The 27,819-nt window shown below is 41.1% G+C and overlaps 1 protein-coding gene across 1 annotated transcript in view; it reads left to right on the forward strand.

Moving 5' to 3' along the window:
* Positions 1-6: 6 nt before the first annotated feature.
* Positions 7-27,819, forward strand: part of LOC148431266 (DNA polymerase epsilon catalytic subunit A-like) — an 87,375-nt gene continuing 59,562 nt past the window's right edge. Inside the window, exons 1-9 of the mRNA XM_088466138.1 lie at positions 7-67; positions 1,130-1,276; positions 1,414-1,559; positions 3,619-3,767; positions 5,642-5,734; positions 21,253-21,397; positions 21,510-21,667; positions 21,987-22,182; positions 23,103-23,317. Of these exons, the coding sequence (XP_088322264.1) occupies positions 40-67; positions 1,130-1,276; positions 1,414-1,559; positions 3,619-3,767; positions 5,642-5,734; positions 21,253-21,397; positions 21,510-21,667; positions 21,987-22,182; positions 23,103-23,317 (1,277 nt within the window). The 5' untranslated portion in view covers positions 7-39. The remainder of the gene's footprint in view (positions 68-1,129; positions 1,277-1,413; positions 1,560-3,618; positions 3,768-5,641; positions 5,735-21,252; positions 21,398-21,509; positions 21,668-21,986; positions 22,183-23,102; positions 23,318-27,819) is intronic.

Below are 27,819 nucleotides of genomic sequence, written 5' to 3' on the forward strand. Positions count from 1 at the left end.
TGTGATTTTAACAAGCCAGGAGCCACTTGCCAGCGTAAGATGACATGGCAGTGGAGAGGGGAGTTCAGTAAGTAGTCCTGTGTTGTGTTTTTATTTTTTGTTTGCTGAAAATATGTTAAGAACCATAATTTCTCATAAATAGCTTTTGTAGAGCTGAAAGTTATTTGCTATAGTAATTCTTACTAAGATGATATAGTTTATATAAGTGGAAGGGAAATCTCTTAGCAAAACCTAAGGGGTCAAAGCCACTGTTGCCTCCTATTTCCAGGATGATCTTTTTGGAAGAGGTAATTTTGGATTACTGTAGATTGACAGGCAGAGTTTTAGCGAATACATTAAAGGCACATAGTCCTCTGCCTAAAAGTCCTGGTCAGCAGACAACACCTCAAAGAATACCTCCTCTTTCCTACGCTGTTCTTGGTAGTCCTTCCTTGGCTTTTCACTGGAAAGGATCATGAAGTTTGTCAAAGGAGGAAGTGCTCCAGTTTTGCATATAGTAGCTTCAGGCAGCCGCTGCACCACAGCCCACCTGAGGAGCAGCAGGTAGTGTAACAGCAGAGTGGTCATTAATAGAAATCAAAATTGCGGGCTCCTGAACCTGCAGCCTGTGTCCATTAGGGATACAGACACCATAGTGGTCCAGGGACTGGGGCACGTGGGATTACTGCAGATACTGAGGCCTCACTAGGCCTCTTCAGCAGCATCTTGAAGGGGTTAATCAAAACACAAATCCATTTCTGCAGCAGGTAAGCTTTAAAGGTCATCCAGCACCAGTATGTACATCAATATTAAGGAAAGGACCACAGCCGATTCATCAGTGGCAATAGAGAGGTAGTAAATAAGGCAGTCACTCTAAAGTTCATTGTATACAATAATAAGGGCAAGTGCTGTAGTAGTAAGGAGGTTTGTGCATCTAGCACTTCCACAAGACTATAGTGCTGGAAATGACACAAACTACTTTGGTACAGTCCATTGTGGATACACACTGAAAAGCAGTGAAAGTGCTTCAGCTCAAGCAGATGAGTGGCAAGCCAGGTTTGCCAGTATACTGTGAAAGATTTCACTTTCATGTTGAAGTGCATTGCATATTGACATTTGCATAACAAAGTTATGGTTCCTTTGCTTGCAGTGCCAGCCAGCCGCAGTGAGTATCATAGGATACAACAACAGCTGGAATCTGAGAAATTTCCTCCACTCTTTCCTGGACAACCCCCAAGAGCATTTCATAAGTTGATGAGAGAGGAGCAAGCCAAGTATGAGAAGAAAAGGCTGGCAGGTGGGCACCCTTTTGGCAATATGTGTTTTGTATATAGATAAATTTGAATATTCAATATTGTGTTTTATACTAAAGCCAAAATGTAATTTATTGATTTTAAAGTAGATCATGTGCCAATGTCCCTCTCTTCATCCTAGATTACTGCAGAAAAGCTTACAAGAAGATACATGTCACTAGGCTGGAGGATCGCATCACCACCATATGCCAACGCGAGAACTCTTTCTACGTAGATACTGTGCGAGCTTTCAGAGACCGTAGATATGAATTTAAAGGGCTACACAAGGTCATGAATGTCCTGCATGTGGCTAAAACATTAATAAAACCCATAGTTAGTAATTTAAGTTACGGGTCACTTGCAAACTTAACTCTATTAAATGTTGTTATTTTGAAGATTAGAATAGAAATAATGATCCTTCCTTCCTTTTATGTCCCTCTACAGACTGGTCTCCTTTCTCTTCACCATATCATCACATTGCTGGACATTTCCATTTTACAAATACTCAGCGGATTCTTTTTTCAAAGTTTCTTCTACCCCATACTCTAAATACAGAGCAAAAATGTTGCAGGAGACTTATCTTACAATTCTTGACGATGTTTCTCTATACTCCTCTTAGAGATTTATTGATATAGTTGCCCATATCGTACGATTACATGCTCTCAATGATCAGCCATTTCTTGCTTTTGCATTTGCTCAGAGCAAGAAAGCCTTCCTCTGCCCGCATTTATTTCTCGATTTGATTCAGATTTAGTTTCAGTGGCGTTCCCACAGAGTATGATCGTAAAGTTTTTATGGTCTCCCGAGTTCTTGCTTTTCTCCAGGCTGGATTAGACTTCGAGCTCTGCCTGGCCACCTTGAGAGTTCATGTTTCTGCGCCGTCAGTTTGGTTTCAGCGTAGAATTGCACCCCTGCCGGATATTATAAAGTTTTGTACAGGGTGTTCTCCACCTTCAACCACCTTTTGGTCCCTCTGGTGGCACTGTGGGATTTATCCTTGGGTTTTCAGGGTTCTACAGGCTCCTCCCTTTGAACCCTTGGACACAGTGGACCTCAAGTGATTGACAGCGAAGACCCTTTTTCTCCTCACTATCTCCTCAGCTCGCAGAGTCTCTGATTTGGCAGCGCTTTCTTGTCGCTCCCCATTTTTGATAGAGCTGTCCTTCATACTCGGGCGGGTTACCTTCCAAAAGTAATATCAAGTTTTAATGTGAGCGAGGAATTTGTAGTTCCAGTCTTCAGGCCTTTCCGTAGGTGAAGCTTCCCTGGATGTGGTTTGAGCCCTCCATATATACGTTGACTGTACCAATTCCACCAGGAAATCAGATGGGCTGTTTGTACTACAGTATATGGTTTTCACAAGCAAGGCTGGCCAGCTAACAAGCAGACTTGGTGGCTGCGTATGACTATATCTCAGGTTTATATGCAGGCTTATCTCCCTGTTCCAAACACTGTGACGGCACATTTGACTCTGTGGGACCTTTTGTGGGCATTTAGACATGGCGTCTCTGCTGGACACTTGGTCTTCTGTCCACACTTTCATCGAATTTTATGTATTTGATACTTTTGCCTCTCAGGATGCTTCCTTTGGACGGTGGATTCTACTCTGCTCAGGAGAGTCCCCACCCTTAAAGGAACTGCTTTAGGACATCCCCAAGGTAGTTCCTGTGGTCCCTATGGAAGCTGAAGAAGACGAGGAGTTATGGTAGGCTTATGTTTTGCTTAACTTTTTTTTTCTTTTCTCTTCAAGGTCTACAGGGCACCCACCCTGATGCACCTGGCTTCAGTTGGGATCTGTTCCTTCTTGTCACTAATTCCCTCATCTTTGAGTATTTCTATTGTAAATTGTGCTTCCTTCTCCACTTTCCTTCTCCTGCCTTGGGCTTGTTTACAAACTGCCTGTGGCTGAGGGGCGGGGTATATGTGGAGGAGGACCAGGGCATTCTGGGGGCTGAAAGCCTTTTGACTGGTGCCTGGATCACTCCAACCACATACCCCCCAAGGTAGTTCTTGTGGACCCTATGGACCTCGAAGAAAAAGTTAACAAAGGTAAGTCTTAACATAACAGATGCCCTTTTTTGATGGAAAGTGCTGCACGCTGCAACTTATGTACAGACTTTCCTGTATTGGTAGCTTTGGGACATCCCAGGTGTCCTCAAAGAGGTTATAACTTTTTTTTTTTTTTTTTATCCTTACATTAAATTATTCTCTGAACTATTTAAGGGGCACCGTATCCTCACCCTGTATGTCTGCAATCCCCCAAGTTTAAATATGTTACAGTCAGAGAAAAAGATTTATGCATAGATTATATTAGTGTATCTCACTTTTCTGCTTATACCCTCTTCAGGTGTGGAAGAAAAAGTTGTCTGCCGCATGTGAGAGTGGAGATGCCGCAGAGATAAAGAGGTGTAAGAACATGGAAATTTTATATGAATCTCTGCAACTGGCTCACAAGTGCATCCTAAACTCCTTCTATGGTTATGTAATGCGCAAGGGGTATGTGCAAAGATGGGCATTTTTAAACGCAAGTTGCTTTACACAAATGATAAACAAGTGGTTTAAAAGTAGAACTGCACACCATGGTATTTATTTGAGAGCCGTGGAGGGTTTTTATTTATTATTAGATGAATACTATTCCATGCTTCATAAATGTCCAGTAGTGTAATGTAAGGTACTTACTGTACGATATATATTGTTCAGGCAGCCAACGAATGATCTATCGTTCAGTGCATCTGCAAGTGGGTACAGGGCTGCCATCAGAAATTGTGGGGCCCAGGACTGACAAGATGGGCAGAGCCCCCCCTCTTCCCCCGCCCTCCACAAGCCCTCTTCCTCTGGCTCCCCCCACAACCTCCCTTCCCCCTTTCTTCTTCCTTCCACAAACCCCGTCCTTCACAAGGGACCCTAAAGTCTAAAATTAAAATCATAGTGTCAATCATTAGAAAAAGAGTTTAATGCAAACAATATGGGTGGAGTGCTGTTATCTTCTCCTGCGTGTGTGTGTGTATGTATGTATGTGTGTATATATATATATATATACATACATACATACATACATACATACATACATACATACATACATACACACACACACAAAGTAATAGGGACCTGGTGCCTTTCATTTATTACATTTTGATTGATAACAAATGAAATGCATTGCTGTGTGTCTTTATCCACTGTTAAGATGATCCCTTTTGCTGGCAGGCTGCGGCACAGAGGAGCACTGCACAGCATGTTTCTCTTCAGATAATCCTCCATGTGCCCCCTCTTCCCTACATCCTTTGCGCTGGCCGGCCACTCACTGAAAGCCTGCAAAGCCTCAGGCTGCAAGCACGCATTCGATGGGACGGCTGCCGGCATCCCAGCAGTGCCCTGCGGCGCGACGGCAGTCAGTGCAGTGGCTGCTAGGGTAAGCGGCGGATTCGATCTGTGGCAGGGGGCCATCTCAGAGAGGGACTTATCACCCTGTGGCTGGGTGATAAGTCACTCATTTTATTATGCTGTAGCGGTTGGGGGCTCGGCTGGGGACACAGAACTGCTTGGGAGCGGCCGCAGCATAATGGTTGGAGCGGGCCCACTGGCTGTCAGTTGCCACTGTGGGCCAGGGAGGTAGTGGCAGGCAGAAGGGCGGGCCCCCCAAAGTGTCCGGGCCCAGGACTAAAGTCCTGGCAGTCCCCCCCCTGATGGCGGCCCTGAGTGGGTACATACAATATATATGCGAATGACTTTCACCTGTATCTCATGGGTTGTGCAGCACAGCAGGTGCTATATAGCTTACACACAACTGACCGACCGACCCATATACTGGCCACAGGAAGCCGTAAATATTATGTTAACACTGCTTTCCTCTACTCAAACAAACATATGTCGGTTGGCCGATTGGTAAATGTATATGCACAGCCACATACTTACCAAATTAGTCGGCGAGTTTCCCGGATGGCTGATATATCACTGCAGTGTGTACCCCACATACTTCTACTTCACACCTTTTTGTCCTTTTGCAAATGAGTGATAAAATATGGGATTTTCTATAGTAAAAATACACTTGAAAAAAATGTACGTTATCTTGATAGTTTGATATTTAATCTGAAACATAAATCAGGTTAAAAAATAGACCTATGCCAATTGCCATACCTGCCAAGCAGTATACACATAACTTTATATTAAAGGAATCTGGTTCTGGTTACATTTTCCCACAACAACATTCTCATGACTAAACTGGAACATATTGTTTCAAAGTCTGTGAATAATACAGCAGACATGGAAAATAAACAATATTTACTCCTGGTAAAATAGCAAAAATAGTACTGCATTTTGTTTTATTGCAGTGTGGTGTATTTAAAGTACTGATCACTGTCTTCCACTCCTAGAGCTCGTTGGTATTCAATGGAGATGGCTGGCATTGTGTGCTATACGGGAGCCAACATTATCACACAAGCCAGGGAGCTAATTGAGCAGATAGGGTGAGTAATGAGAGACTTTATTGCTTGACACACATGATTTTATGTTTTCAGCTTTTTCTCCATAAAAATATTCATCATAATGTATACTATAGTGATAATTGTATTACAAACCTGTCATTCGCCATGTCACTAGCTGCTGTAGCTGCTATTGTCACGTTTTTCTCCTACATCCACTAGGGGACACTGGAGCTTCAGACAGTGGGGTATAGATGGTGGTTCGAGTAGAGCCTGGCACTTTAAGAATCTAAAAGTGTGACTGGCTCCTCCCCCTCTATGCCCCAGTTTTAGAATTGTGCCCGAGAAGAACTGATGCACATGGGACTGTCTCCAGCCATTTTTTATTTATAACACTTGAGGACAGACAGACTGTAGCTGTGACAGAACGAGGGAGCCGCCAGGGAAGGGACCGCCACGGTTACTACAGCCTGTGTCTGGTCACCCTATGGAGGCCCCCCCCCCCCCCCTACTGAGCTTAGGGGACTTTTAAATTAAACTTGATACCACTGACTCAATGGGGCCTGTTGCACCAGATACCAGTTAGCATCCGGGTCCCCCACAGCCCCCCTCCCTGCCCAGCACCCTGGCCTCAGCAGCATGGTGAGTATATACATCTCTCTGATTGTTTGGCGCACTCTGCTCCTCTCCTCGGAAGGGCTGCAGACAGACGCTGTTAGAGGAAACTGCATTCCTTGCAGGAACTCTTCATCACAACACAGCCAGATTAGCCTGCATTATTTGTCAGATTCTGCTCCTCCCTATCTATTGTTCTGTCCACCTCAGTTACTCAGATCTGTCTGTGGATGTGTGTATGGAGGAATTGTCTGTGAGTTGTTCAAGACTGCTTCACAGAAGCTGTTTGCATGCACTAGCTGCAAGAAAAAGTTTTCCCATGCTCGCTCTGAGGTTTCCTCAATGTGTGAGGTTTATGAGGCTGAGCGCTACTACCACTCAGGCTGTCACTCCCTCTTTGATAAATAGTCTGGCTGGTGTCATGGCGGGTCTTACGTCAGAATTGGCTGCTTCCCGCCGAGAACGGGAGGTTGCCAGGGTGACGCCTAGCAATTCTCACTCTTCCCTTCTAGCTACAGAACCAACTTGGGCTCAGGACTTAGGTCATTCAGTGGAAGGATTAGCCCAAATGATGGTTGCTGAGTCTAAATCTCTAGAAGCCAGAGTGAGTCGGCCTGCTAAGAAGAGGGCACTTTCGGCAGTTCTCCAGTTGAATGAATATTCTGAAGAGGAAGACGAGATGCTTGGCGACTCAGACATAGAGATTTTCTCTCAGGATCCTGAAGCTGCACAAGGTGTTGAAGCACTTATTCTAGCAGTGAGGGAAGTTCTTCACATTTCAGACCCAGAGACTCCTGAGTCGTTAGATGATTCTTTATTCGGTAAGAAACACTGCGGTTACCTTTCCTGTTTCTCTTAAGCTAGATGAACAGATGGCAGCAGCCTGGAATCATCTGGATCGCAAGTTCCAGATTCCTAGGAGTTTTCTTTCCCTTAATTTCCAAAGCCGAATGAGTCAGTCAGACCCAAACTAAATCTCAAAACTTTGAACCAGTACATCTCCTTTCACAGATGGAATACCTTCATTCTATGATTGCGAGGTTAGAAGCAGAGGAGTTTTTGGTGTCTATCTGCACATACCAATTTGGGAATCTCACCAAGCATTTCTTCCGTTTACCCTCAAGAATTCTCATTACCAGTTCCAGGCCCTGCCGTTCGGTTTCTTGCCAGCTCCCAGAGTATTCACCAATGTGATGGTGGCCCATCTGCGTACTCAGGCGGTGACAATCATTCCTTAATTGGACCACTTGTTCATCAAGGCTCCGTCGGCGGAGGGCCTTTTGCGCCAGGTGTCCCTTACTCATCAGATCCTCATACAGCATGGCTGGATTGTCCACTTCCAGAAGTCACAGCTGATATCGTCGCAGAGGCTGCTGTTCCTGGGTATGATTCTGGACACAAACCTGTTTCGGGTCTTCCTGCCACTAGACAAGGCGATAGCCATCCAGGAGTTAGTTCACTTGGTACTCAAGCCGGAGAGCGTATCTGTACATATTTGCATTCGACTTCTGGGGAAGATGGTGGCCTTCTTCGATGCCCGTTTCCCTCCAGGACATTCCAATTGGGTCTGCTATCTCAGTGGTCGGGTTCTCGCCTGCACATGTACCATCTGGTGACACTGTCTACTGAGTCTGTCTACACGCATATCATTAATCTGGTGGCTACGAACTGATCGCTTGCTGATTGGTTGACGTTTCAGAATCTGTAATTGGTCTCTGGTTACTACGGACGTATGTCTTCGAGGATGTGATGTATGTCATTGGTCGCACCCGGAATTCCTTATTCCTTCAGGCAGCTCCGTTGGTGCAGGGTCTTCTGGTTCAGGTTCAATCCGACAATGCTACCGCAGTGGTGTATGTAAATCGGCAAGGTTGAACCCGCAGCCCTCTAGCAATGAGAGAGGCAAGCTACATTCTTCGGTGGGCAGAAAGACACGACTAGGCCTTTTCCGCAATATTCATTCCGGGGGTCGACAACTGGGAAGCGAGCTACCTCAGTCAACAGGACCTCCACCCCGGGGAATGTTTTTTCTGAAGTTTTTCTTCAGCTGGCTTACCGTTGGAGGACACCTCAAATAGACCTCATGGCCTTTCGAGTGAATAGACAGCTGCCCCTTTACTGCTCCAGGACCAGGGATCCGGAGGCGGTGGGAGCGGAAGCCTTGTTGGTCCCTTGGCCATACAACTTTGTGTATCTGTTCCTGCCAATTCCACTTCTTCCTCTGGTCCTTAAGCGGATCAAGCGCGAGATGTCCACAGTACTTCTAGTGGCTCCGGCCTGGCCTCGTCGAGCTTGGTACTCCGACTTCCTGCTACCTTCTGGCGGACAAGCCGTGGCCTCTTCCTCTGCGGCTGGACCTTCTAAAGCAGAGTCCATTCGTGTACCCCACGTCTGCTTCGTTTGACAGCGTGGCTTTTGAGAGGCATCCTAAGACCTGATGGCATTCCCAGGGCGGTCATCCCTACTATGCTTCGGGCTCAGAAACTAGTGATTTCAGATCATTACCATTGCATGTGGAAGTCCTATATCTCCAGGGTGTGAAGAACGTGGGTCCTCTACTTTCGTCTTGTCAGTTACCGCGTCTCCTTCTCTTTCTTTAAAAGGGACTGGACGCTGGTTTTCGCTTAGGATTTCTAAAGTTGCAGATTTCGTGTCTCCATTTTTTTTTCCAGCGCTGTCTAGCTCTGATTCCGGATGTTCAGACTGTTATGCAAGGGGTGCTTCGGATACAGCCCCCCTTTGTTCCACACACTGCTTCGTGGGATCTGAACCTTGTCCTATCCTTCCTGCAATTGGCGACATTTGAACCGTTGGAGAATGTGGATTTACAATTTCTAACTTGGAAGGTGGTCTTTTTGTTGGCCCTTGCATCAGCTCGACTGGTATTGGAGCTTTGTCTTGCCGTTCCCGTTACTTGACTTTCATGATGATTGGGCGGAGCTTCGTACCTGGCCTTCTTTTTTGCCTAAAGCTTTTCACATCCATCAACAGATTGTGGTTCCGGCCTTGTTGGCCTTTTCGGGTGGCTCCTTTTCGATGTGGTACCGGGCTCTTCCAGTCTATGTAGCCCGCAATGACTGGGTGCGTAAATCAGATGCTATATTCGTCCTTTACGATGCTACTTGCAGGTTCTGGCCTGCATCGAGACAGACTTTGGCCAGATAGATCCACTAGACCTTTAGTCAGGTTTATATTGCCTTTGCTAGACCTCCGCCTGTATCCATCTCTGCGCATTCTACACGCTCTGTGGGTACTTCTTGGGCTGCACGTAGGTGTGCTTCGGCTTCTCAGCTTTGTCGTGCCGCTACGTGGTCTTCTTTCTTACGTTTGTTCAGTTCTATCATTTTGACACTTTTGCGACTTCTGCTTGAGATTTTGGTCGCTGGTTGTTCAGCACTCTCCCCCCTGGGTTGGTAGCTTTGGGATGTCCCCACTGTCAGAAGCTCCAGTGTCCCCTAGTGGATGAATTAGAAAACAGGATTTTGGTACTTACCGGTAAATCCGTTTCTCTGATTCCACAGGGGATACTGGACGCCCGCCCAGTGCCTCTTACCTGTTTTCTGAGTTCATTGTTCTTTTCTGCTACAGTTCTCTTGCAGTTTTGTCTGTTATGGTGTGACTGTCTGCTTTGCCTGCAGTGTGTTTTCTGTTGGGACTGTGTGTTCTTTTATCCTGTTCTCCTCCTCTGTTCTGTCCATTCTCAGTCTCATCTCAGACTCAGTTCCTTAAAAATTGGGGCTGATGGGGCATATAGGGGAAGGGGCCAGTCACAATTTTAGATTCTTAAAGTGCCAGCTCCAGTGTGTCCTGTGAAATCAGAGAAAGGGATTTACCGGTAAGTACCAAAATTCTGTTGTAACCATGGACGATAATGTCCATTATTGAAGTGGACATAGCTATTGCCATTCACATTTTGAACAGAACTGTTTAAATGTTCCTTCTCTTCTAGGATAGTGAAGGTTACATCCAGGAAGATTGCCTTCATATTAAACGTGTACATTTCAAATTGGAAGTGATTTTTATTAAGTAATGTAACAAAATCACTGTTAAAACATGACCACCTTTCCAAAAAATAAACTCAAAAATAGAGGACTGGGTTACCTCTATATGGACCATTTCAGATCAAATAATCTTCAAACCAAATGGTCAATATAGAGATTTGCAAAACTCTGCATGAACCTAGCAGTCCCCAGTGACTACAAATAAAAAGTTGAAAATTGTGTAAAAATAAGCCTAAACACTTGATAAACTGCTATTGCACCTCCTGAGATCCCACAATCTTCCATAAGAAAAGAGAACACAATATCAACTCCTTCTTGGTGCAGTGTGTTGGTGTATAATGCTTGGGCAGCAAGGGTCAGAAATACCCTCCAGTCTAAGTCATACCCACACTTTTTGAAACGACTAATTATTGCATAAGATTAAAGGTGCGTACACACACAATTTTTTGAACGGTTATCGATAACTATCGTTCAATCGTTGAAAAAAAATTGTTCACTTTCTGAATTAAAACAATGAACGATTATCGTTCATTCACGTTTGTAGTTCAGTCAGACTGACTAACTCAACGATTTTCAGTAAGGGAATATGCAAAAATCGTTTGTAGTTAATAAAAAAAAAATTGTTCATTACATTTAGTAAATGAATGATTTTAGTAAACTATTTTTGTTCATTTTTCCCTTGATAAAATGAACGAAAGTCGTTTACTAAAATCATTAATTTACTAAATCGTGTGTATGCAGCTTTAGTAGTTTAGTGTATGTAAATTGAGATGTATAGAGATATATAGCTGGACCAATAATTATTTTTTGCTTACAAATGGTTATGAAAGAAGATTTAAATGGGTTTGAGTTTGTTCATGCCCTGGATTCTTTTAACTGAGAAGGGAGAACTCTATTGGCTACTGATCTGTTTAATTTAGGACTGTATATTGGTATAGTTTCAGATACTAGTTACGGTTATTAGTGTCAAAGCTCTTCAGAATGTTAAGGGTCTTGAAACTGTTCTTATCATCCCTGATCTCATGTGGAATTTGTTTTCCCTATGTTGCTAGAAAGTCTCACGCATGGTTGTCCAAGAGTTTGGCGCTGGCATCGATTTTGAAAGTTTGGATATATCTGAACTGAGGTACTAGTGTAATAGAGCTCTTTCGGTTCACCACCATGGCCTGAATGTTGCTTTTTGTAGGAAATATGTTGTCTGGCATGACCAATACTGTGTAGTCTGTATGGTAGCTTCTTTTCTGCTTTTAGAAGTTTTGCTTTTTTTGGTTTAGATGTAGTGCATTTTGTTAATTGATTTTAGGGAATTTGAGCAGTGACAGGAGCTTCTTTGTTGATACTTTATCTCCAAGGGTTTAGTACAAAACCATTATAGTTTGCTCCGCTATATTTAAAAGCTTATACAGATGTTAAGGTGCCTAGTTATTCCCCACGATTTTGACCTGGTAACGGTCATTGCTTATCGCCTCCTATCATAGAAATAAATTATTTTCCTAGGCATTTTAAGAAGTCTCTTGCTGGGACAGTGACTGATGAGAGCTAACACATATCTCTCTACTCTCTGGGTTTGGACTGGCTTGCTTATCGGGCATGCACAGACCTCGTATCCCTCTCTGCAAAAAAGTTTTAGCCTATTAGGGGATGTATTTAATATCCTGACTATTGGGATGCCGGATGCCAGAATCCCAATCACTCAGAACACCGGCGACGGAATCCCAACATGACTGGGGATGCCGACGTCGAAATCCCGGCTGCCGGCATCCCGAGCTTAAGAAGACTGGGGCAAAGCAAGTATCAGTCGCGGGGAGGTCTTTGGAGCCTAACCCTAACTTCCCCCCTCCCGCAACCTAACCCAAACAGGGGGGGTTAAGTTCAGGCACCACTGGGGGGAGGTCAGGGTTAGGCACTAAGGGGGGTTAGGATTAGGCACTAAGGGGGGGGGGAGAGGTTAGGTTTAGGCACTTACTGGGAGGGTTAGGGTGCGGGGTAGGGAGGGTTAGTATGAGGGTACAAAAAAGGAGGGCTAGGGGGTAAATAGGACAGGGGAACATTACTTACTGTTCCCCAGTCGGCATTCAAACCATTGGGATGTCGCTGTCAGTATACGGACAGCCGGCATCTCCTCCGTCAGTATTTCAGACCGATTTTGCCTATTAGCTACAGTGGCTACTGGCACCTAAATATTGTGCTGGTCATCATGGTTAAGCTTTACAGAGCTGTGTGAATACCAGCATGCGGGGCAATAAGGGCCAACTGGTACTTGTAGTTCACCTGTAAAGAAATGTGTAAAAAAAAAAAAAAAAAACACACCTTGAAAGTACAGTTTTATTACATGCATACACACACATACTCACCTACATTACCAGGAGTGGTCCCCTTGTCCAAAGTAGGCATCCAAGGTCTTCAGAAAACAAAAAAACTAAATTTGCGATCCGCGCAACAGATGCCAACCAGGATGGTTGATATCTCCCGAATGGAAACGCTCAGAAGCGGCTTCTTCCTTTATAGAGCCGTATCTGAGTATTCATTGGCTGAGAGAGGTGAGTCCTCGCCTCTCTCAGCCAATGAACGGCTCCTCCATTGAAGTAAATGGTGGGAGCCGCATGTTACTAAAGTTTATTCTGCGGCTCCCACCATTGACTTCAATGGAGGAGCCGTTCATTGGCTGGGAGAGGCGAGGGCTCATCTCTCTCAGCCAAAGAATGCTCAGATGCGGCTTGTGCCTTTTAAGAGCTGTGTCTGAGCGTTTCATTCGGGAGATACCAACTATCCTGGTTGGTATCTGTTGCGTGGTTCGGGGTTTTTTTTTTGTTTGTTTGTTTTAAGAAGACCTTGGATGCCTACTTTGGACAAGAGGACTACTCGTGTGTGTGTGTGTGTGTGTTAAAACTGTACTTTCACAGGGTGTGGTTTTTTGTTTTTTTTTACACATTTCTTTACAGGTGAACTACAGGTACCAGCGGACCCTTAATGCCCCACATGCTGGTACTTGTGGTTCTCCAAGTACCAGCATGCGGGGGAGGCTTGCTGGGACTTGTAGTTACACTGTAAAGACAATGTTGTTAAATCTATTTTTTACATACACTATCAACCCGCCACCCACCGCCCTAGTGTGGCAGGGATAGCCCCGGGCTATCAGCCTAGGCCAGGTGTGCCCTGGAGAGGAAGACCCCTTTATTGGGTGGGACCCCAACCCCCCAGGGAATCCTGGCCTGGGCTGACTAGCGGTAAGGACTGATGCTGCGGCTGGGGGGCCCGGTGAAAGGGCTCCCTTGGTGTGGCATCAGCCCCCCCACTAGAAAGGGGTCTGGTGCTGGTTTTAATTATAGGGGGACCCCTACGCAATTTTTTTTCCCCCTATAATTAAAACCAGGACTGGAAAAAAATCCTGCACCAGTGTCCAGAAAACTGGATTTATATTATCTTATATTACTTTAGGTTCAAAACCTCATAATTGCAATCATCTTCATATATATGGGGAATAAATTACCTCCAATACAATTTTCTTTATTAGTCTTATCAATTTTACGAGGGCGCTACCTTGATGCTATATAATATGGACAAAATATTCAAGAAGAAAGAAAGCATCCTATATGGTGCACTCAGAACCAACTTATTTTAAAACTTATACTTTTATTGGTATATGATAAAATAACATGAGATTCGGTGAAATATTAAAATAAAATAGAAGTGTAAGAAAAGATAATATGTTTATAATATAACGGCTGCTAATAAAAATATATGTGAATCTATTGTGTCTTTATTTCTAGGCTTATCTGCTCTATTTAACTGCACTAATAGTTGAAGTTTTGAATTGTCACAATAGGATACTGTGTTTCTTAATAGATTGTTTCAAAATATACTGATATAAAACTCAGCTAAATTAAATAGTATCCTATGGTCTAAGTAAAGGTTGTGTTACTTTTTTCATTTGTGTCCTTCAATATCTCTAACACATGTAAATCATTGACATAAGTATACCTAGCCAATAGCTGATGTTCAATAATATATGGTGTCACTTACTAATGACTAATATCCTAGGTGCTGTAAGCTGATATATATGTTTGAAAAGACTGGAGACAGATTAAATATTTTAATTATAGGTTTTATTTTTCTGATACATTAGGTAGCTCATCATCAGCTGTTCTCCAGTTTTAATTAATTCATGTCATGGTAATTCGTCCTTGACCGTTAATATGGCACAGCACATATAAACATAGATTATAAGAAAACCAGAATAAAACACTATTCCGTTTATAGCCTCTTATTAAGTGCTGTGTTATAGCTATTCAGCGGTTATTCCTCTCTTTGGTTCATTAACCATCAAAATAGCAAAGCTCCGCTTTGCTGTTGCTGATTTTATTAACTGCAATGCCGCTGCTCAATAGAATGATCTCTTATTGAGGCTAACAATTATCACAGCAATAGGTGTCAGTTTGTAACATGTATTTAAGAGATATTACCCTAATGTGACTTATCAACTATTCCACTGTCTCAATAATTAGCCTCAATACCTGCAATAGTGCCGTTGGCTATCACTGTATGTATAAATTAACACGCTGTTATTCAGCGATTCATCTCGTATTGTGGCTGTAATTAGCCACAGTAATAGGCACCAAATAGTAACTATTATCGGGTATAGAATCCCGCTTGCAGCCCGTACTCTACTGGTGTATGGTAACGCTGCTCGGCGGTTCTCTTGTATGACCTTTCAGAGTCACAGCGCTGGATATCGAATTTCTGTGGGACACAGCATGTAACTATGCCGCTGCTCAGTGAGACACAGCATGTAACAATGCCGCTGTTCGGCGGTTCTCTTATATTAATTTATCATAGTCACAGCGCTGGATATCGTACATTAGGGATACTTTGGATGTTTTGGGTAAATTAGAAAATATGACTGTAACATCAAATACATGGCTATGCACTTGTGATGTGAAATCACTATATACGAGTATAGACCATCATAAGGGACTTGAAGCCGTGGACTACTTCTTAAACATCAAAAGAAAAAATTAGTTTGATAAATTCACCTTAAAATTGTTGAAATTCGTATTAAAGAAAAACAATTTCGTTTTTAACGAGCGGTACTACCTACAAACCCGGGGTACAGCTATGGGCAGCACCTGTGCACCAACGTATGCTAATCTGTACCTCGGGTGGTGGGAGAAAAAAATTTGTCTTCACGGATTTGAATGATAGATATACAGATCATGTAATAGGATGGTTTAGTTATATAGATGACATCCTGATTATTTGGGAAGGTGAAAAAGAACTTTTGAAAACCTTTATTGATACCCTAAATCTAAATTCTCTGAATCTAAGATTGACTTCTGAAATAAGTAAGAACTCAATAACATTTTTGGACCTAAGAATTGAAGTGGATGCTGATGGTGGGATTACATTAGATCTGTATAGAAAATTGACGGCGACTAATAGCATTCTCCATTATAAAAGCTCACACCATCCAGAAACCTTACGTGGAATACCTAAAGGAGAATTTCTCCGAATACGTCGCAACTACTCTAATGATGAGAAATTTGATAAAAGAGCAGAAGAACTAACAGGTTAAAAATAAGAGGGTACAGTAAAAGGATCATCAAAAAGGGCTATAGAATAGCCAAGAAAAGTGATAGAAAAATCCTAATCCATCCAAATAAAAAATACAATAAAGAAGAAAATAAAATCAGATTTATAGGCACATTCTGTGAGGAATATGAACAGATCCAAGATATCTTGCAAAAACATTGGAACGTGATAACAACAGATACAGACCTAAAACACTCCTTGGGTGACAAAATATTTACTAGTTGGAGAAAATCTCCCAACATAGGGGACACACTAGTACACAGTCATTTTCTATCGGAAAGAACAAATAGAAAGAATAAATTTAAAATCAAGGGATGCCATCCATGTGGAACATGCAGTACATGTCAGTTTATTGAACAGACAAAAGAAATCAAAGACCGTTATGGTCAAAATACAAAGATATATGATTATATAAACTGCAAAACGATAGGAGTAGTATACTGCCTTACTTGTCCATGTGGAAAGAAATATGTGGGCCTAACAAGTAGACAATTAAGAACAAGAATCATGGAACACACAAGGAATATCAAAAATGCATCATCTGATTTATTGAAATTTAAAAAACTAATAAGTGTGGCACGTCACTTCCTACAATACCATCAAGGAAATCCGAAAAAATTTAAGGCCTTCGGCCTAGAACGGATACATTTAGGAATTAGTGGAGGAGACTTCATGAAGGAACTTTTGAAAAAAGAAACCAAATGGATATTTCTCTTGGATAGTGTTGATCCTCAAGGAAAGAATGAATTTAATCAATTCTCTTCCTTTTTATAATAAATATCCAAGTCCATAGGATACCCACATTGATATTGTTACTGTTAGGAGTTAATCTTATCTGTAGTTTACATTGTATATGAATGTAATTTTTTGAGATTATTTTATAATACATTTCATCTAATTGAATTTAATTATTACCTATTATGGGTTGGAGATGTCTCTCTTATACATATATGTGGATTGTAGATATGTTTAAGATTGAGTAATATGTTTATTTTATGTTATTAACTAGGAATAAAAAAGACAGACAATTTGTGGTATATTTAAAAAAAAAAAAAATAATTAATTTTTTTTTTTTTTTTTTTTACTTTCTCTCTGTAGTCTCTTATTAATTAGATTACTACTTTTCACATCACATTATATTATATGAATTTATTTTTGTACACATTGACATGAATTTATTAATACACTATACAATGAATAATAATATTAATCAATATATTTGATTATACATTATTATAAATAAAATATTTTTTTACACAGTTCACTTAATACACTAGGTATTATAATTTATTAATATACTAGGAGAGACATAGATATATTAATATTCTATTTACACACATAATTAATCTAATTTAATATTCACTTAGATTGTTATGATATATGTATGAGATATCCTAATATAATATATGATATGATTGATATGATCCAAGTATATATATGTTATATTAACACACCAATACACATGAAGGAATAATAGTTATACTAATTAATATACCTTAGGGTTATTTATTTTAAAACTTACACACTGTATACTTGGTATTATAATTTATTAATATACTAATAGAAATACTGATATTGTTGTATTTATACACATAAGTTACTTGTATAGTGATAATGTCGCGATATATATGTATGTGATATAACTATTTTATATGTGTAGGATGTATAGATACATACTAATATGATAATGATCAGGACTAGGTAACCAAGAGGGTGATGGATGGATAGATAAGAATGCATTATACAATGAATGATGGTCATATTAATAATAATCAGATAGATAATGAGCCTTATAGATAAATAACATAACATTTAATATTTATGATAGTTAATGGGAATAAGCAGAAATTCTGTAACTAATTTATTTTAATGAAGAAATTTATGTTTTGAGATTTAATTATCAAAATATATGATTGACAGAAAATGTATCCAATAGGAACAAACTGTAGGGAATAAAAGGCAGCGGAAGTTAAAATTCGGGTTAGCCTTGAGAAAGCCTATGGTGAAACGGCTGTTGGCGTTCTAAACGGCTGCTAAAAATTATGTGATCTAATATTGTATTATAGTGCATCTAATGTGGAAGTGTTGTTACATATTGTGTCCCACTGAAACTTGATATCCAGCGCTGTGACTATGATAAATTAATATAAGAGAACCGCCGAACAGCGGCATTGTTACATGCTGTGTCTCACTGAGCAGCGGCATAGTTACATGCTGTGTCCCACAGAAATTCGATATCCAGCGCTGTGACTCTGAAAGGTCCTACAAGAGAACGGCCGAGCAGCGTTACCATACACCAGTAGAGTACGGGCTGCAAGCGGGATTCTCTACCTTGTCTACCCGATAATAGTTACTATTTGGTGCCTATTACTGTGGCTAATTACAGCCACAATATGAGATGAATCGCTGAATAACATGGTGTTAATTTATACATACAGTGATAGCCAACGGCACTATTGCGGGTATTGAGGCTAATTATTGAGACAGTGGAATAGTTGATAAGTCACATTAGGTAATATCTCTTAAATACATGTTACAAACTGACACCTATTGCTGTGATAATTGTTAGCCTCAATAAGAGATCATTCTATTGAGCAGCGGCATTGCAGTTAATAAAATCAGCAACAGCAAAGCGGAGCTTTGCTATTTTGATGGTTAATGAACCAAAGAGAGGAATAACCGCTGAATAGCTATAACACAGCACTTAATAAGAGGCTATAAACGGAATAGTGATTTATTCTGGTTTGCTTATAATCTATGTTTATATGTGCTGTGCCATATTAACGGTCAAGGACGAATTACCATGACATGAATTAATTAAAACTGGAGAACAGCTGATGATGAGCTACCTAATGTATCAGAAAAATAAAACCTATAATTAAAATATGTAATCTGTCTCCAGTCTTTTCAAACATATATATCAGCTTACAGCACCTAGCATATTAGTCATTATTAAGTGACACCATATATTATTGAACATCAGCTATTGGCTAGGTATAGTTATGTCAATGATTTACATGTGTTAGAGATATTGAAGGACACAAATGAAAAAAGTAACACAACCTTTACTTAGACCATAGGATACTATTTAATTTAGCTGAGTTTTATATCAGTATATTTTGAAACAATCTATTAAGAAACACAGTATCCTATTGTGACAATTCAAAACTTCAACTATTAGTGCAGTTAAATAGAGCAGATAAGCCTAGAAATAAAGACACAATAGATTCACATATATTTTTATTAGCAGCCGTTATATTTTAAACACACTATCTTTTCTTACACTTCTATTTTATTTTAATATTTCACCGAATCTCATATACTTTTATTGGTATATGATAAAATAACATAAGTTTTAGAATAAGTTGGTTTTGAGTGCACCATATAGGATGCTTTCTTTCTTCTTGAATATTAAAACCAGGACTGGCCCTGCAGCCTGGTGTTGGTACCTAATTTACAGTGGAACACTAAATGTTTTGTTCCCCATAATTTTATGTACCAGGACAGGCTGGCAAGTTCGGGGCTGGTTAGCCTTTTGAGGGGGGACCTCACATCAATTTAAAAAAATAAAATTAACCCTAAAAATAAAAAAAAAACACAACAAACAGTCTGCACATATTTCACTGATATGTACAGCCTGCTTGTTCGGGAGACAAATTCGGACGTTGAAATCGGGACTTCAATACACCATCAATCAAAACGATCCTGTCAAAACCGGGAGCTTGGTAAATTCAATAATAATAATAATATAATATATATATATATATATATATACATATATTTTTTTTTTTAAGTGAAAAAAAGCCCGGTTTTGATCCTATCCGAGTAGAAAAACGGGAAAAACCGGGACCAAATCGAATCTTCGTAAATTTACCCCAGAGTGTCCAGTGGTGAAGATAATGTAAAGTTCCCTGTTTTGCAAGAGGACTTAGTGGGTTTAAATAAAGGTGTTCGTTTGAAGTAGTAATGTGATATTGGCGAGTATTCTTCACCAACACTTACAGTGACTAGTAGACCTGGATTGGATGTCACAGCAGGCCTTTTACTTTAGTAGCTTGGGCTGTTCATGAGTAAGGCTGGTTAGACATTAACGATATAATAGATAGGTCGTTCCAATTTGCCTCAAATCAACAAACCATCATTCACATTGCATAGTATGTATGTGCATTCACGTGTCGTTCATCACATGTGCTGCATGTCATATGGGATGTTATAAGGAGCGATACCATGCTGTTAAATGCAGCATGGAACAACACATCGTGATATATCGTTTCATCTCGTCCCGTCGCTGGATACACACATTGTGTAGTGTGAACCTGGTACTGTTCTCGGTGGACTGAGATAAGATTCTTTGGATACAAAGACGTGAATCAAGCGATACAAACAAATATCAGTTAAGACATTTATTACAAAGTAATTTATGAACACTGCTTGTCAGATCATCTACTCAGAACATAAATGGTTTCCTTAACAGGAGCCCCTCCAACACTTTGGAGCTGGAATCTTGTACATTGAGCAATAGGCTGCCTCTATACTGACAGATAACCGCTTGCTTAGGAAACAAGTCCTACATCAGCATTTTAACAAGTGTATAAAGGTCATGTTTGGAAATTTACATATTAATAGACAGTAGGGGGCACTGTTGCCTCAATTATGAATGTTGACAACCTCAACAACTTGTTTTATGGTGTATGCTTTCGGATAAGTTGAAAGTAAGACAATGTTGACTCAGGATTAAGAATGTCAGGTCTTGGAGAACTTTCCCGTTTTCTTTGGTTCTTTCTGTCAAAAACACCTTATGCAATGTCTGACTATTATTTAATGCCTGATACATTTATAAAATCACTACACACAGTAGGGCTTTCAGCAACCATTTTCTGCATTCCCATTACAGATACTTGTGTCTGTGAGCAGGCTTTTCACATGCTGGTGCAGTGCACTCTTCTGTGAAAAAAGATGATGGAGCAGGTTAAACAGAAATTTCCTTGTTAACACCGCCTTTCTGTAGGTTACCATGCCCATAGCAGCCAATCAGCTTCTAGCTATTAACTTGCAGAATGTACTTGATAAATAAGCTAGTTGGTTGCAATGGGGTACTTCTTTTCGTCCTCTTCAGAAGGTTTGATACATCTTCCCCCAAGTGTACTGCATGACACTGATTTAAACTATCTCTGTGAACATGGCTTAAGGCAGTTGGTTAACTATCTGAGTAAAACTGGAAACAATGATGATCACATAAGTGTGAATCTGTACAGTCCTATACTGTGTGTACTTAATTCCTGGAAATAAATGTCAGCATTTTCTGTTTGCTTTTGTAAAGAGATCTCTTCTTCTATAACACCTTTTCTCTTTTCTCAGGAGGCCACTTGAGCTGGACACAGATGGTATATGGTGTGTTCTTCCAAATAGCTTCCCTGAGAACTTTGTCATTAAATCCACCAATGCCAAAAAGCCAAAAGTGACCATATCCTACCCTGGAGCTATGCTCAATATTTTGGTGAAGGTAAGAGATTAGGTTAACTAGAGGATGTCAATAGAGTTTAAGGCTAACATTCCAAATACAGCTTTTTGTTATCTTAAAATGCTTATTCTGCATCGTCTTGCCATATTTACAGGAAGGTTTTACAAACCACCAGTACCAGGAACTAAGTGACCCATCAACGCTAACCTACATTACTCGCTCTGAAAATAGCATCTTCTTTGAAGTGGATGGGCCATATTTAGCCATGATCCTTCCAGCATCTAAAGAAGAGGGAAAAAAGCTGAAGAAAAGGTTAGTGAATGGATAAACTGTTGCTGAAATAGAAATGTGCTCACACTACACACCGAGCATTTGACAAATCTCACATGGGAACCAGTCTGCAGTACTTTCTGTAGTTTCCTCAGAGGACTGCCCTAATTAAACAACGAGCAGAGCAAGCCTCATTTAGCCTGTGTAATACCCATTAAATAGTATGCTGCTTTTTTCATTAAGCATGTTGTATACAAGCTGTTGTATAGTTTATTTGAGCAAGCCTTATTTTATATTTTATAACTCTTGCTACATGCTTCTGTTTTTCTAATTGCTATTGATGATCTTGTTGGGTTTTCAGGTATGCAGTGTTTAATGAGGATGGTTCCCTTGCCGAGCTCAAGGGATTTGAGGTGAAACGGCGCGGAGAGCTGCAGCTGATCAAGATCTTCCAGTCTTCTGTGTTTGAGGCATTTCTGAAGGGCAGTACCCTGGAAGAGGTCTATGCATCTGTGGCTAAAGTGGCAGATTACTGGCTGGATGTACTGTTCAGCAAGGTAATGGCAGGCATCCGATTTAAGTGTTCAGATAAGATGTAATATCCCTTTTCTCTAACATCCGATCTGCGGGACACTGGAGACCTTGGGTGTAGTGGGCGCTGTTCAAGGAGCCAGTATATGTGCAGGCTTGTACTTGTAGAAAGTCTCCAGTCTTTCTTTTTTTCCTCTGTGTTGGGGGCCAAAACTGAGGGAAACAATTCTCCAGATGGTCAAGACTTTACTTTATAACTGTATTAACCTGTCTGAAAAAGAAGTTCAGATGTTTTACTTTAACTTTTTTTTTTTTTCCTTCTTTTATTTTCCTGTTCTCAACCTGAAGGCTCTTTACACCTTTTGTCTACGAAGTGTGTTGTAGATGGAATACATTAGATAAGTTATTAGGGTAGGGGGGTTGGCTGGAGTTCCTGGGGTTGGGGGATTGGCTGGAGTTCCTAAAATTTCCCAAAGAGCCTGCCTTTAACGTTACCCAGGGCTCCTTTTCTATTCTGAGCCCTCATATTTCAAGATGTTTTTTGGTCCTTGTGTGTTCAGAGGTCATTACATCAACGCAGTTCTCTTGCATCTCTGATTATGATCATTCCATGTCTTTGCTATGTCATACTGAAAGTCGATATTTTGTTGTGCACCATCTGGTCACCCCTGAAACTTCGCTAATGGGTAAGCAACGTAGACAAAATTATGGAACAGACAGAGGAATGCTAGGATAGGCGTTCTGTGTCACCTATATGCTTCCAAGAAATAGATTTTACACTACAACATTATTTTTATCATGTTTTCATCCCAAAAGATTAAACAGCTTTTGGTCTTTTACACCAGTGTTTCTTGTGGGAATTTCTTGATCAGTTTTAGGGACTCATTTGGGTGATTGTTGTGAAAATGCATAAAATTTGCTTTATATTGCCTTTATTTTAATGTAGGCTGCTAACATGCCAGACACTGAGCTGTTTGAGTTGATTTCTGAGAATCGCTCCATGTCTAGGCGCCTGGAGGACTACGGAGAACAAAAATCCACATCTATCAGCACTGCAAAACGCCTTGCTGAGTTTCTTGGTGATCAGATGGTTAAGGATGCTGGCCTTAGTTGTCGTTATGTCATATCTCGAAAACCTGAGGGTTCCCCAGTGACAGAAAGGTGAAAGCTAATTAAGATTTTGTGGGTGATCAATTTGCATTGTATGTTTTTATGGTTTCTTGAATTGCTACCCTATATTGTGTGTTCTTAAGTAAATAATGTTTATGGGACAACTAATAATAGAACAATGAAGCGCAATCAAATATTTATTGATCATATAAAATTGTATGATAAAAATATCACAATGGGAAAAAAATGCCTCCCCTAGACAAATGCTAACTTTGAATCAAAAGATGGATATTGGTTAGACAAAAAAATAAATGTTTTAAAAATATGACAACTGAACTTATTTAATATATAAAATTCAGACACAAGAAAGATCAAATATTGAATCCAAAAAATCCGGAATTATTGAGATAAGATATTTGATAATATCTGTAGATGCGGATAATGAATATACCAGAATATCCGAAGTATAAACACCTCAGATAGTTTGTTGCAATGAACTGTAAGATGGCGAATATCTGTGAATTGTTTCAATGTAGCTAGCTCTTATTTGCGTTATCTTTGCTTCAGTCCCATAATAAGTCAATACATATATATTATAAACATAATCCTCCAAGAGGGTAGGATGTGCAGTAAAATATCTTCTGTTTGGTAAGGACCTTCTCTTTTAGCCAGAACTGGTTACCATATTCCACGCCCGTCAGGAAAGCACTTTTCTTTTGATGGCTGTCCCTAATGGCAGGGTCTGCTTTTTCCAAACTTTTGCTCCTATTTTCAGGGTGGTGCGTCCTTGGAAGGACACAAGCCGATTCTTCCCCGGCAGAGGTTATTTCCAAAGGCAGTTTTTCTAGTACCACTCCCGTTCTAGGTACACTGCTCCAAGAAAGCCTATTGCTTGATGGGGTATCACTCTCTCCATCCATTTCGGTGGTTGGACATGATGGGCTCTACTTAGTGAACATTTAGTGGACCAGGTTCCACTCGCGGGAGTTCCAGGGTAATTCTCCAAACTTGGAAGGGTTGCACGGCATCCCTCTCCTCTAGATTTCTCATTCCGTCCGACGGCAGTTGTCACTCTTCATTGGTGGATGATCCTGTCTCTCTGGATTGAGTCATTGTGACCCCAGACACAAGTCTCCTAGGCTGAGGTGCAGTGGAAGGGCTTTTTCTGCTCCCGGGCTTTTGGTCACCGTCCACAACTGCTCGGTTGATTGATGGGCTCGAGCTCAGAGCCATAAGGATGTCTACCGCCTTATTCCAAGATGGGAGGGTTCATCAGCATCTTCTGCGGTTTGCAATGGGGCATCATCACTTTTTTTGTTTCGGGCTCTGCCATTCGGTTTGGCCACCACTCCCAGAGTCTTTACAAAGGTTATGGCACACATAATATCCCTACTCAGGAGTGGGGGAATAAATGTGTTGACTTATCTGGACGATTTGTTGCTAAGGGCAGCCTCAATAGCCCTATTGCAACAACATCTTCAGATTACCTTAGACACGATCCAAACATTCGGCTGGATCATCAACTTTCCCAAATTACATTTAATTCCATCTTAGAACAGGTTTAACATGACCAAACAGCAAAACTGTGGCAGGGCATGTTGGGAGCTGTAGTTCCACTACAGCTGGGGGGCTGCTTATTGCCCACCCGTATTCTTGACAGACACTTACAGGGTCTTTAGTCTGTCCAGGAAGCCTCTTTCTATCAATATTCTGGAATTAAGGGCAATTCGATATGCATTAATTCAGGCTCAATGCCATCTAAGGAATTTACCAGTGCAAATCCACTCGGACAATGCCACGGCAGTTGCTTACATAAAAAAGCAGGGTGGCACACGCAGCTGGCAAGCAATGAGGGAGGTTTCTCACATTCCTTCATTGGGCAGAAAATTGGGTTTCAGCAATTTACATTCTGAGGGTGGACAACTGGGAGGCGGACTTCTTAAGTCGCCACAGTGTGCATCCAGGGGAATGGTGGGAATTACACCAGGAGCTTTTTTTCAAAAATAGTTGCCAGATGGGGGTCTCCAGACATGGATCTAATTGCTTGTCTTAACAAGAAACTTCCAAGGTAAGGATCTCTGTCCCAGCATCCTCTGGCATCTCTGGTGGATGCCATGACAGCACATTGGGTGTTCCAGCTCAAATACATCTATCCTCCCCTGGTAATGTTACCAAAGGTAATTCAGCGGATTCGATCAGTGGCACAGCCGGTCATTCCTGTGGCTCCAGACTGGCTGCGCCGTCATTGGTATGCAATTCTTCGTTCCATATAGTCTGCCCCTGTATCCAGAGCTGTTGCTTCAGGATCCATATCGTCACCCCAACTTGCCTCAGTTGGCTTTGACTGCATGGTTCTTAAATCCAATATTTTGAGGGCAAAAGAGTTTTCAGATTCTGTGGTGAAAACCATGATACAGGCTCGCAAACCAGTTACTTCCCAGATTTATCATCAGATATGGAAGATATATATTTCACAAGATCAAACCTGAAGGGTTTCTTGTCTCTTGTCCTTTCTGTAAGAGGGTTTGTTTAAGGGTCTTGGGTTGTCCTCTTAAGGGACAAATGTCGGCCCTATGGATCCTTTTTCAGAGAAAATTGCCCTCCATTCCTGAAGTTCAAATCTTCTTGCAGAGTGTTCTTCGCGTACAACTTCCTTATGTCCTGCCGGTTCCTCATTGGGACTTGAATTTTAGTTTTGGAGGCACTTCAAAAGGCACCGTTTGAGCCTTTGGAAACTGTATAATTGCGATATCTTACTTTGAAGGTGGTTTTCCTTTTGGCCATTGCATCGGCCTGAAGGGTATCTGAGTTAGTGGCTCTTTCCTGTGAATCTACGCTTCTCATTTTTCATGAGAATAGGGTAGTGATTCTTCCAAAGGTGGTATCAGCTTTCCACATTAACCAGGATATTGTCCTTCCGGATGTGGTACGTGCATTATGCATTTACTTGGACCGTCCTGCGCCTTTGAGGCATACAGACTCCCTGTTGGTATTGATTGATTCACCAAAAACAGGTTGGCCTGCCTCGAAAGGATCCATCGCTAGATGGGTCGCTTCTGCCATTAGACAGGCATATTTGTCCACGAATGTGATGGTTCCAGCCACAATTGAGGCCCACTGGACTCGTGCTGTCAGGGCTTCTTGGGCTCTACGTCATGGTGCCTTGGTTGAGCAGCTCTGCAAAGCAGCTTACCTGGTCATCAGTGCACACTTACAAAATGTTACTGCTTCCATACATTTGACGCAAAGGATGCCATTGTTGAGCGGAAAATTCTCAGAACGGTCGATTTTCCCCCAGCCCCCTTTAATTGGCTTGCTTTGGTATATCCCAGATGTAAGGCATCCCCCAGATGGATGAAAAAAGGAAATCTCTTGCTTGAAGTCCACCTGGGGGGTGCCTTGTTTGGCTTCATACTAGATACCTGTGGTCTCTGGTTTTTCACTTCTTCCTTGGGTCTTTCTCCGGCTTTGTTATACATTAGACTGAGCTTACGGTGGAAGGGGAGGGTTATATAGGCGGTGGGAGCAAGTTTTCAACTAGCTAGGCTCTGACTCCACCCTTCACTATACATAACCCAGATGTAAGGCATGCACTAGATGGACTCTAAGGAAGAGATTTTACGGTGCGTCAAAATCATATTTTTGTGTATCTTTGCTGGTCGTCTTTTTTTTTTTTTTTTTTTTTCACCATTTCTACAGCCCATAGGGTTTTGTATTTGGGAGTTCTGTCCTACGTATCATCTTACCTTTCTTTTCACGAAAACCAGTCCATTCTATTAACCTATTAAACTTCACTTTAATCTGGAGATCATAAATCCAAATTTGAGTGTTAAGTCAGAGGACTTTTTCACTTACTGAATGTGTTCAGGGCATTGCAGTTATGTTAAAATACTTGACTGTAGAAAGATGTTCTTATATGTTTAGTAGTTGCTTACATTTTAGCACAGAATTCCTCTTCCTGAGTTATTTGTAGATTCATTTTAGCTCATCGGCGAGCTCTTCATGGACAGGCAGGTATGGGGCTTTGGTTGAGTAGTTGGTGCCATAAATCATTACCTTGTGAATACACCCAATCGAGTGGGCAGCTCTGGGATATTCCTTTGGTCTGTGCTCCCCCCCTTTATAAGGAAACAGTATTTTTGCTCTTACATTAAGTATTTTGCTTTGAATTTCATTGGAGATACTGAGCACTCTTATTACACTCAAGTTTCCTGTAATGTTATAATTTATATGTTGAAGTTTTTCTCCTCCTGTCTGATTTTCTTTTCTGTGGGGAGTTAGAGAACTGAGCTGCTGCATTATGAGGAATGGCGAGATGGAGAAGCTAGAAAAGTTTTAGTTAAAACGCCAGTGTCCTGAAGGAGGTGCTGCAGCCACATTTGTCAGTATCCTCCAAAGGTTTCCAATAAAAGGTTGTAACAACATAAGTACTAAAAAAGGAAAAACCTGTCTTTTTGCCATTACCTGAAATGTTTAGTGGAATATACAAAGAAATACAAAGTTTAATCTTTATTTTTCCCTGTAAATGAAACTATGGGTATTTGAGACACTGA

Source organism: Taudactylus pleione, unplaced genomic scaffold, assembly GCF_031769625.1.
Source record: "Taudactylus pleione unplaced genomic scaffold, aTauple2 ptg002543l, whole genome shotgun sequence".
Classification (NCBI taxonomy): Eukaryota; Metazoa; Chordata; class Amphibia; order Anura; family Myobatrachidae; genus Taudactylus; species Taudactylus pleione.